The sequence below is a fragment of the Panicum virgatum genome, chromosome 4K, assembly GCF_016808335.1.
Source record: "Panicum virgatum strain AP13 chromosome 4K, P.virgatum_v5, whole genome shotgun sequence".
NCBI classification, from domain to species: domain Eukaryota; kingdom Viridiplantae; phylum Streptophyta; class Magnoliopsida; order Poales; family Poaceae; genus Panicum; species Panicum virgatum.
In genome coordinates this window covers 47,455,438-47,467,421 of record NC_053139.1, presented here as the reverse complement: position 1 = coordinate 47,467,421, position 11,984 = coordinate 47,455,438, and the positions used below count along the sequence as shown (strand labels likewise).

The following is an 11,984-nucleotide window of genomic DNA, read 5'->3' as shown; positions in this document are numbered from 1 at the left end:
CACACCGTATTTGCCTAAATTAGAAATACACAAGTAGTACCTTTCAAAAGCCACCGCAATTCCAAAACAAAAAAGGCCAAAGTTGTCCATGAGTAGAGAATGACAAATCTAAAAGCCAGCGATGCCTGTATACAGAAAAGGGGTAACAAGTAGGCCCTGTTTAGTTTTCAAAAATTTTCCTTTGAACACATCCATGGAATATTAAATGTAGTTGAAAAAAATAACTAATTACACAGTCTAAACTGATTAGCACGAGATGAATCTTTTAAGCCTAATTAGTCCATGATTGGACATTATTGTCAAGTAACAACGAAATGCGCTACAGTACCAAAGCTCAAACTTTTTCACCAACTAAACACATCCTAAACAACTTTACCCCGGGATGCCAAAAAAAAGAGGACAGTTCAAATCCTATAAAAAACAGGTTCTTTGTGTCCTCGAATCAATCTTTGCAAACTGATACAAAAATTATCAGATTCTTTTAGGCCCATGAACACCCTAGATTTGGGCCATAATTCTTTTACTCGTTACATAGATTTTCAAAGGCCCAGCGGCAACTGCGTCGGCCCGTCACTACCGCAAAACCGCCCAGCCCAAGGACGGCATCTGAAAGGAGAGGGGGAAGGAAGGTCTGTTGAAAGGAGAGGGGGAAGAAGGTCTCCAGGTCGCTCGCGCCGCCGGCCGCGCGTCTCCCGCCCACCTCCGTGCGCGCCGCCGGTCGCCCGTTTCCGTCTCTCGCCCGCCGCCTCCACGCCCGAGGACAAGGAGGGAAAACGGCGAGAGAGTTTGCTCCCGCTCCGCCAAACCGCTCCACAAGTCTGCGGACCTCCGCTCCTCCGTCCTCCAGGTGAACTCCCTTCCCCTCTCACATGCTGATGCTTGGGTTGCTTAACTGATTCCATGGCGAGATAGATTTCTCCATTTGAATTTCCAACTCAAGTAGTACATTGATTTGATTCGAATTTCGACAAGCTTGGGACGAATCCAAACTCCCACTGCCCTTTTACTATTGCCTGCCCTTAAGTCGTTTCCCAACTCTCACGCTGTGTCGCCAGCTTATGGATTTGCCAGGTCCGAGATGGAAGAGAGGCAAGGACGGCAAGGACTTTGCCGCTCTCGCAGCAGCCAAACCCATGTCCACGATACTTGCCGAGCTCCAGGCTTCTTTGAGAGACGCACAAGCTGTCGCCATTTTATCAGGGGATGGCAAAGACGCGATTCTTGCAGTTGAAGCGCACAAGTGTGACGGAACCGCCAAATTAAATTTCTAATTAAGCATAATGGCCATCATTTGAACACATCGGACGCATTAGCTTAACGGCTTAATTTGGCGATCCGTTCTCAACCCACGGCCCGATCGAAACATCACCGGTAGTCCCACGCGAAGGTGGGCGCAGATGGTACAAGCATGGTACATTACTTGAAAATACATTCTCAACGAAGACGAAACAATAAGTTTTACAAACCGAGTTCGAATATATACAATTAATTTACAAAACTTTACAATAGATGGTCTGAAGATCGAAATCAAAAGATCCTACATCTATTCTAACTATCACCAGTTCTGATCCTATTCGACCGGTCGGACCGGTTCACCCGACCGGTCGGACCGGTCGGCTCCATGCTGCCGACTCCACCGGTCAGACCGGTCTCACGGACCGGTCAGACCGGTCTACGCAAAACAGAAAGGTTGCACACTCAGCCCACAGGTGTACAACTCGACAGTGCCCTAACCTAAGGGTCCCGCTCCTCGACCTGCCACCCCTTTGCATCCCGGCAGATGAACTTGACACAACAGGGGCAGAAGTCGACGTCCGGGTGTCCTGTAATAATAAATGTGGCAACAAACCCTGAGTATTCTAATACTCAGCAAGGCTTACCCGACCAGTGGGTATAGCTTAGCCCACGTACTTAGACATGCACGACATTTGGCTGGTGGTTTGTTTGCGGAAATAGCAACTAGAGGTGTATGCTTGCTTTCAATGTTTTAGCCGCATTTTTATCAATAAAATTACTAATCATCTATGATTGGCGAAACTACAACAATCAAGGTGATCAATTCATTAATTGGATGTGATCAGCCCACATTTCATCACTTCTCATTCTACTCATTTTTCTTTCTACGATGTGACCAAGAGATCAAGACTCTCATAACCGCGAGACACGGCGAATCGATCCGATTTAACCTTGCAAGGTGGACCTAACTAACACGGCACGCAAAAGCCCCGTCGGACCCCACGCACCAACCTTTCCCCTCCCTGCCTCGAACTACAGGAACCAACCCAATGACATATGGTCAGCCGAGCTCAACGTGAGACCACCAAATGTAAACATATGCATCCCAATTCTCCGCGACTACTCGACTCGCCCCAGGAGTTGGGTGCGAGTTCCTGTACTTTCGAAATAAAGCAGTACTCGGTTTACCGGTTTCGACTACCTCCTACTCCCGGTATGCGGTTAGTACAATTCAATCCCCGATCAGCACAGCCGACAACGGAACGGTGCTTAATCGACACGGATGAGGCTACTCTTTCCCACATCCGGTCTCCCCTGCCATCTCTTTCCTCTGGAATACAGTACCTCATATAATGTAATATAGAAACAACCTATCTCTCGCGAGTGATAGAATTATCACTCGACTTCTATCGAGCCCTATTAAGCATAGCAGTGCTAGCGACCTATTCATACTAGTAAAAGGCCCAGGAAAACCTAGGGATCATGCAACTAAGGTTTCAAACAATTCATATACCTAATTTAAAATAGTAGGATGTCGGTACCCTGCAACTGGGGTACCCACTCCTACTGTGCCAAGACTCGCGTAGTTATCCGTAACTACGCCCTAAGGAGCTGAGCAGCCGGACCCCTGGGGTCCGACTCCATCTCACCGGACCAACGGTCCCGGACCCGCTTCCCGCTCGGGGACGGGTCCGGTGTCACCACGTGTCCTAGAGGTGGAAATACTCAGTACCTGTGGCCGCGGACCCGGACCCCCGCAGGTGGGTCCGGGACCTCCACGTGCCATCCGGACCCCCGCAGGTGGGTCCGGGACCTCCACGTGCCATCCGGACTCCCGCAGATGGGTCCTGGACCTCCACGTGCCTATCCGGACCCCCGTGAGCTCTCGGCTCAGCTAGCTGCTCGGGAGGGGTCCGGAGCCGCCACGTGTCACGCGGGCGCGGGCGCAAGCCTTCCGCTGGAAGCTCCCTCACCCACCCGCATTAAGTGCGAGTGGTTGAGGTGGGCTCTGCTGCCTCTGGGCACGGGGCAGCTTTTGTCAGTCCACACTATGGATCGCCAATTACCGACGCGGCTCGACATTTACCAAGACAAGCATTAAAGACTCAGCGCCGTGCGCATGCGCGACGAGTCATGATGACCAGCTACTGACTGGAGCAACAGTGCACACTGCTACAGTGGACTGAGTCAGTAGTTCGGCGCTTCATCATGACCTCGACGCGCGGCTGCAGAGGCTAGACTCTACTCTGACAGGACAGCTCAAGACCATCCCTGGTCAGAAGCTACGCACGGAAGCCGACGACAAGATCTCCGGATCTGAGGCATTGAAGGCCAAAGTGTAGTTTATAATACATCGCCGGGTCCACATGTCGGGGCCCCGTTCAGTGTACGTGCTCCCCTTGGACATATAAAAGGGAAAGCACACCCGCTAGAACACGGATCCTCAGACTCTCTCAAGACTCAGCTAGAGAGCGCAAGCAATACAACACACAGTGGACGTAGGGTATTACGCTCCGGCGGCCCGAACCACTCTAAACCAGCTGTGTTCATCGTGTTCTTGAGTGAGATCGAACTAAGACTAGCTAACCCCCGAGTTCACACCCTCTGGGCTAGGGCGGGTGCCTTCCGCCACCCGGCTGTGGTTTGCAGCACCACGACACATATACCTAATGCACAATTATTAGAGACATATATAGGTAACATAATTTAAAAGAGTAGGATGTGCACCGGGGCTTGCCTTGCGTCTGCTGCTCAACACTGGGGTAAGTTGGGCCTTGGGCCGACTCCTCGCGAACCTCCTGCGGCGGGGCTTGCCCCTGGGGCTCCTGTGGCTCCGCAACCACCTCGTATACGATCTCCTCCGCCGCGGCTGCTACACGTATGCATATGGGTATGACATGAGAATACATGCATGATTTTATTAAAAAAAATACAAGTAACCCATAGCCAAATACAATTCTAGCTTTTTGCATCAACTAACCCTAATCGAACCCTTCTCAGCCCTGCTATACCGGTCAGACCGGTCCATAATACTGGTCAGACCGGTCCTACTCAACGCAGCAAGCTACCGGTCAGACCGGTCCCTTCGACCGGTCAGACCGGTCCTACCCAGCCAGAAGCTAGAATCCTTGGCCTGGCGAAAATCGCCCACCAAAGCCATCACCCTTCTAGGCACTAGTTCCTGGGATCCATTAGGACGTATATAACCAGATAGAATCGCCTAAAACCATCTAGAAGAGGAGATCGATCCAAACCCCTAAATTACCTTGAATGAGTCTCTCCCCCGCGAAGAACTTGAAATCCACAGCACTCCAAGGAGGAGCACGTGGAAAAGAAGCTCTCCCCTGTGTCGATTTGATCTTCCTTGGCCTTGGATCAATTGGAATGGATGGGATTGGGGTCCTAGGGTTTGGGGTGAAAAATGAGAGGGGGAGAGCCTGAGCTCGGGCTGAGCACGGTGAAAGGGAGTGGTTGGGGAGAGAGAAGAGAGTGGTTTAAATACTGTGGGGCCCAACCGGTGAGAATTCGGTCAGACCGGTTGCCCCGACCGGTCAGACCGGTCCGGCCAAATTCACCAGCAGAAGTTTTTGGTCTCGGTTTTGATCGTGCCAACTTAATCTAATGGTCGTGGTTAGTGTAAATTATGGTGATTAACACCTGGGTGTTACACCAAGCCAAGCTTCTGAACTGTGCGGCCTTTGGCCGGACTGTGGAAAATGCAGGGTATGAGAAGCTATGGTTCCAGCTGGGCCCCGAGGAGATGTTCTTTCTTTGCCATGCCCTCAGGTGCATCACGGTTCAATCGGAGGAGAACAAGAAGCAGATGCGCGAAGGGGAGCTGTGGGATCTCTTGACCTCCACCTCAGAGCAATTCCCGGAGATGTACAAGGCGTATCAACACCTTAGGTTGAAGAATTGGGTTGTAAGGTCAGGATTGCAGTACGGTGCAGATTCTGTAGCTTACCGTCACCAGCCAGCACTTGTTCACTCGGAGTTTGCAGTAATCGTAGTTCCAGAAGGCAAAATGTTTGGTGCTCGATGTGGCCGCATGAAGGTGTGGCCTGATCTACTCTGCGAGCTTCGAGCTTCTGGAAGTGTGGCCAAGACATTACTTTTTCTGACCATCAGCACCAACAACTGCGAGGTGAGATCGCTTGATTGTTTGGAACAACTGATTGTTCATGAGAGGATGATCAACAGATGGATACCGCAGCAGTGCCGTGAGCAACAAGACAAACTGCGCAGAGAAGAAGCCCATAGGGACGAGCAAAGACAAAAACAGTGCAGAGAAGAAGCAATTAAGAAAGAACAAGAGGATACAAGAGAGGGTGTAATATTTAGCTATTGGCGTGTAATATTAAGCTTTACAATTCTTTTTCTAGCTTACTTTGTCTACAAGCTCAAACTTTGACTGAAGACCTTAATATTTCTGTATGCACATGTTGGTAATTGCGAATTGTGCCCTATTGAATCCTATGATGCTACTTCGTGAGCCTTGTTGAGGTTTCTAGACATCCTGGCTAATACTATCGTATGACTGCACTTCACTGCAGACTGCATATATGTGTATTGTTATTTCTGGGTAAACGTACGTTTCAGGCCTTCAAGACTGCTATGGACTGAGTGCCCTCTGGTGGCATAGAAAATTCTATCTGCATGGCCGACACCACTGGAGCATGTTGAATAAATGAGGTACACCAGATGCATTTTATTATGCATATGTGCATAGTTTTTTGTAATGTAGTTGAAGCATTCTATATTTTCAGCACCTTGTATAGTGTCTTACAATTGATTTATGTTGCAAATTTACCTTTAGTACAACAGAACTCAACACAAAATAGCTTGCTTGCTAAGTAAACATGACCAAGAAAATTGATCCGACATGAAGTCTGTAATTTCTTTTTATATAAAATCAACCTTTTGATTGGCATTTTTTTCATTCAGATGACAAATCTGCTCACAGTAAATAGTTTAATTGGCATCATTTTGGGGATATTATAGTCATGAAGGTGACTAGGGAAAGAATGACATTAACAATTGCATCTGCTTCATCTCTCTATTTATTTGAGACTCCCAGCTTTTTCGTGTATGATGCCTACTCTATCTGGTAATTCACTGTGTGATCCTTCCATATACCGCTCTCGAGGTACTTCTCGTACAAGCTAGCTTCACCATCATAGCTCACTGATAAAGCTGCTGTGCTTCGTGTCCCGTAGAGCCCCTTCACCAAAACAGAATTAGGTGAAAGAATTTTCATAAGTTCATTTCTGAAGTATTTGTGTAAGCTTATGACCACAAATGTTTATGAGTGGCCAAATGATATATTTTTTCAACTAGTTTAACACTGAATGTAATTGTAACTGGAATCATTTCAAAGTTTTTTGCTCTCTTACTTGGTCAGTTTGCACCTCGATGAAAATGGAACTCAGGCCATGCTCCCAGTTGGGATCACAACCAGTGTTTGGCAGTCTATCTTTGTCAGCCTTTGTGGTGTCAGTCATTAGCCTTTCAACTATATCCTTCACTTCAACCTCATCATCACCATGCTTCATAAGTTCCCTGAAGTTTTTACCAAGGCGAACTGCCTACAAGTGCATACACAACAATGAAAAAAACACCTTTAGGTACTAGCACGCTGTCTTCATGAACAACTGTCTACAATCTTGGTAGGCTGAATGGTCCCTAAGGGACAGAGTAGCTTGCAATAATGCATCGCCATTTTATCTTCTTGCACATGCTATGCTATAAATTGAGTTAAATACATTGTTGCTTATAACTAGGGAGGTACTTTAGATGGTTCAGCTGTAGCTTTCTTGCACTTTTCTCCCAGCTCAATGTTTGCTTTGTGATAGTTTTAGTGCAGCTAAGAACGAAACCATTAAAATGACACCTCATTCTTTTATCGTTTCTAGTTGTGTACCAATATATCTTACCAGCTATATCAAAAAGAGCATTCTATGACATTTTTATTTGTAAGCCATTCTTAGAGTTTTATCTATCTACAAATTATCAGTTGAACATGAACATGAATTAGCTCTGCTTACCTTCTGCCAAGGGCTATCTAGCCTTGCATTGGACAGCACATGGAGTCCTGGCGATACAAGTTGAATTGTCGCAGGCTGCCCCTTAGGCCGGTTTGACACATAGACCATAATATTTGTGGTTAGATCAGCTAGTATGAGGTTGAAGCCATTATATTCATCAGCTTCTTCTGCCACTTCAGTTGCAACTTCAATTGGGCTCTTGTTGCTCTGCACAGTACAGACTGTATTATGCTTGTTCTCGAGGGAAAATGTTTTGTCAAATATGATTTCATGATGATAGATCAGATTTTGTTCTTACAGTGCATGCTATAGTTATCCATTGTAATAGAATGAACCACTCAAGTGATTTCAAAGGTAAAGCTGTGGTTTCTATTGCGAGTTGGGTATACATATATATGTGCAGTGTCTACTGTCTACGCCAATCACTGTCAGAACAAAGGAGTAGTCAGATAGTGACTGAATCAGCTGCTAAGTAAAGATGGTGATAAGAAAAATATAGAGGGAAACACCAACTTTTATTGTACTCGAAATGGATATATCTTTCTCAGCACCACCTACATTGGCTCAGCTGTTGGATAAATACTTCAATCAACTTCAATGATCTAGATGAAGCTTTTGATATGTTTTGCTATATACCTGCAGGTACCGGAGGGGCAGGTCTCCCCTAGTTCGTGCGCCGGGCATGGCATCTGGCTCAAGCACATTGGTCAGGAATGCGAGCCTGCCATCCTTGGTGCACCCCATCCATGTTCCTCCACCAAGCACATCCCTGCCTCCAAGAATCTTCTTTGAGCCTTCTCCCCACCATCCTACTGCCTTTGTAGGCCTGCATTAGTTCGTTAAAAACAACAGAGAAGCTCTGAGCTCTGAACACCCAGCATTGTTGTTTTGCAGCAAGTAACCTTTCTATTGGTTTCTCTTACAGCATTTTATTTATGATAACTGATTGAACAATATTAGCATACATGTCATGGAGGTTTGCATTTTATATTACTTGTGGTTCATGTAAATTCTGCCAGTGAATATGTAACTCTGGAGGGAAAATTTTACTCAATTTCAAACCAGATCCTCATACAGCAGAGCTATTACTTCCAGGTTGGGCGCTACAAAGATCAATAAAACCAAATAAGATCACGTACCTGCTATGGAACTCATCTCTGTTGAGCAGCAGGAGGATCTGGTGCACAGGGTGAGCCTGCCAAATCCATGCAGCTATGCACATGGCTTCAGGTGGTTTCAACTCCTTGGCTGAAAATAACTTCCTTGTTTCGCAACTATCTTCGTGCTTAGTTGATGGTTCTCCTTGGGTGTGGCTTTGTATTTATAGGGAGAAGGTTGGAAGGAGAGCGAAAGCACAAGGAGCCCACAGAGTGTTTGCATTATTGGCTGCAACCAGGTGCTCTGCAGTCTGTCATTCTTCTGTCAGAGTTCTATCCTGTTCAGTTACCTGGTTATATTACTTCCCATGTGAAGAGGTCCTGATTAGGGGCCCCTTCCTTAACTATTGACGTCTTCTATATCTGGCGAAATATTTATTACTTCATCTCAGGTTAGCTATAGTCTGGTCCATCATTTGTGCGAGGTTTGGAACAGGCTCTCGTACTGTTGACAATGATTATATGGCTTAATGCGTGCTCAGCAATGCAAATTTTGTGCTTGGTTTCCTTAGTTACTGTTGACCATAGACGTGTGTAAAAAAAACAGCACCTGAACAAGTAACTGTCAGCTAGATGAGATTCTAGCAGCACGCCACCCGAAAACAGGCGGCAGCACTCTGCTTTCCCCTGTTCTGAGTTCTGACTGGAGTGTTTGTTGCTTCTGCAGGCCACGGGAACTGGAACTCATCCATATACCTCAACGAAACCAGGGGCGTGCTGGATTGGGTTAAACAAAAGCGGCAAACAACGACCTGATCTTTCGAAGCAATATATGACCCCTGTTTCCGTGTATGATCAAAAGGCCAGTACTGAATCCATCAATCTGTTTCCCGTGGGTAGTTGGCTGCGGTGGCTCACACGTGTCGACCTCCAGGAATAACGTGCCTGCACGGCGGTTTTCAGGCACTCGTCATCTACTCTATCCGTTTCCAGGTACCACCATGTCATTTCTAATTTCTTGTTGCAATACATATTCGTTCTTTTCTGCTCATGTTTATCCTGTGCTGTGATACATGTGCTACCAGTTTATAAATATCAGCGGCGGGTGCAAAAGGTCTTTTATCTTTTTAGAGATGATAGTCACAAGTTTTTCTGGTGATAACATAGACGCAGCCGTTGATTACAGAATTAAATAACTTGTAGGCGCTGTCATGGTACTGGTACTGACACTTATCAGGCCATACAGTATTTTTTTTTTAAAAAAAAGAGAGGTTACAGTGGATATATAGTTCTCTTAAAGTTCCGTGAATGAGATGCCGCACCAACTAAAGCTTTTAAAGATTATATATTGTTACCATTATGTTTAACTAAACTTGATGGCCAACAGCAAAGTCTAAGATATCATGTGGAACTTCATACAAAGTCAGGATATTTGGTTTCTTTGGACCTTTCCAGGGGCCCCCTGGTCCTGCGTTTGGTAAGTGCTAAGGACGAACCGATTTGGGTAAGTTGGTGTCTCGATCTCACTTTTTGGTTTAGCTGGAGAATAGTCGTCTGGCATTTGGTGGTTAGATTTAAAAATTCTAGGGTTCATTTCATATAGTGGCTGCCTGTCAATCATTTATCATCTTTCTCGGTATGTAAGGGTTAGGCTTGTAAGAGTGTTGTAATAAGTTATGCCAGAAATTAGCAGCAACTTAATTTGGTGGTTTCGTGGCTTTTAGAATGAAGCTTCTCCTTCTCGAAAGTAAGGGTGGAGTGGGAGTAGCTAAAACATTTATTGTGGGCCAGCAAAATTAGAAGGGCAATAACACAAGTGCTCATAGGTTGGGGGTCACTGCAACCTACCATGTCGGCACCCAATTACTACTCTAGCTTGTTTGTCAGCATCATATTGCCCTATGATGCACGCTACCGCTTTGCCAATAACCCACAACGGACTGCATTACTTGCCAACTAGCCATGTACTACCTTATTAGCTTCTGTGATTGCTACCATGCATATTGGTCTAACAATAACAGACATGCTTAACTGCTTGCGTCTCTTACTCTTATATTCTAGGGTTAATTCGATGCATGCTATTACAATTCTTCAAGTTCAGAGAACTACCATTACTATTCATCTATTTGGAACCATGCTATTACTATTTCATCCCTACCCGGCTCGTGCCATTTTGTACGCTTGACGCGGCTTTGGGCCCACATGCAGACCGTACGCGACGTATTCTACTGCTTAGGGCCCACTTGCAGACCGTATGGCTCAAGGTGCCGCTGGCTAAGAACGAGCCGAGGGAGAGCGGCCTCATCCATTCTCCTTCGTTGACCGAACACGCCGCCCCTCGCCACCGCTGTCGCCATCGCCGCCGTTGCCTTTCCTTCTTCTCCGGCGCTGGCGTGAAGCCCAGCATGAGTGAGGGTTCCACTGCTTCGGGCCCGTCCGTGTTCGGGAGCCAGGGGAACCGGCTCCGGCTGGATGACTGCCCCAATTGTGGATGCCGCCTGATCTGTATCCGCAGCAAGCAGCCAGAGACGTTCAATCAGATATTTTTTACAAGTGCCCCAACAACGTGAGGGTGAGTTCTCTTCAATTTGTTGCATCTGTGTGTTTGAATTGACCCCATTTTGTAGCCATTGACCGTGCTAGGGTTTTGCTCACCGTGACAGGGAGATCCAAACACATGTGGATGGATTCAGTCTGAGCGTCAGTACGAGACTTATTTGCGTGTGCTGGATGCACGGAAGCAGCAATGTGGCGACCTCCAAGTCATTGGAGATGCCAGGATGCAAGCTCTGTTTGAGTTGAAGGACCAGTTTGTTGAGCTCAAGAACCAGTTTGATGGGCTGAAAACTAAAATTGAAGCAATGAATATGCAGATTTGGGAGCTCAGTCAGCAGCTCAGTGAGAGGAAGAAGACCTGGGTAGCTGTACTTGTTGCATGTGTTGCTGTGGTTGGGTTGATGGTGACAGTGCTGTGGAAGTGAGGCAGTGTTGTGTGAGGGGAAGGATGCTTTTGTGAACTGCAAGTAGATGACCTAGGATGGTTTAGTGAACTGGAAGTAGCTAGGATGCTTTTGTGAACTGGAAGTAGATGAGCTAGGATGCTTTTGGAAGCTTTTGAATGGTGTGTAAATAGATGACCTACTTGCAGCTGAAGTTGTGTGTAAATATATGACCTACTTTTATGTGCAATGTGTGACTCCATGTTTCTGTGAATTATGTGAACTTGTGTCTGTTAATTCCCACATTTTAGCAGCATTTTGGCTGAATTTGGACTGAATTTTGGCACATGAGAATAACAATCAGATAGATAACAACCAGATAGATTGCCACAGATAGAGTTATGCCACAGATAGATAACTATCATGTCCATTACATGTCCAGAATAAAACATACTCAACAGAAGGTCGACATGTCCATTACAATACCATGTTCTTCAGATACAGTGCCTGACATTGTTCAGAACTAAACACATGCTAAGACATTAACATGACCATGGCACAAGTTCATTACAAGAGACATCACAAAAGCCACATAGCTTCACAAAAGACATAACATTGAATTAGGCCCCAGATCCTCCAGCAGAAGTGTTCAGCCAGGCTTTCAGACT

General features: G+C 46.3%; 2 protein-coding genes across 2 annotated transcripts; one reads left to right on the top strand and one right to left on the bottom strand.

Moving 5' to 3' along the window:
- Positions 1-623: 623 nt before the first annotated feature.
- On the top strand, positions 624-11,593 carry LOC120704551 (probable tRNA-splicing endonuclease subunit Sen2). Its single transcript, XM_039988986.1, has 8 exons — positions 624-847; positions 1,056-1,235; positions 4,904-5,928; positions 7,923-8,510; positions 8,608-8,676; positions 9,105-9,370; positions 10,586-10,949; positions 11,041-11,593. Exons 2-3 carry the CDS (start codon positions 1,059-1,061, stop codon positions 5,645-5,647), a joined length of 921 nt encoding a protein of 306 aa, XP_039844920.1. The 5' UTR covers positions 624-847; positions 1,056-1,058; the 3' UTR covers positions 5,648-5,928; positions 7,923-8,510; positions 8,608-8,676; positions 9,105-9,370; positions 10,586-10,949; positions 11,041-11,593.
- On the bottom strand, positions 6,109-8,699 carry LOC120704552 (transport and Golgi organization 2 homolog). The gene is made up of 5 exons (XM_039988987.1): positions 8,420-8,699; positions 7,917-8,106; positions 7,281-7,487; positions 6,630-6,821; positions 6,109-6,457 (listed from the first exon to the last, which is right to left on the bottom strand). The coding sequence occupies exons 1-5, from the start codon at positions 8,500-8,502 to the stop codon at positions 6,332-6,334; spliced, it is 798 nt and encodes a 265-aa protein (XP_039844921.1). The 5' UTR covers positions 8,503-8,699; the 3' UTR covers positions 6,109-6,331.
- Positions 11,594-11,984: the final 391 nt, after the last annotated feature.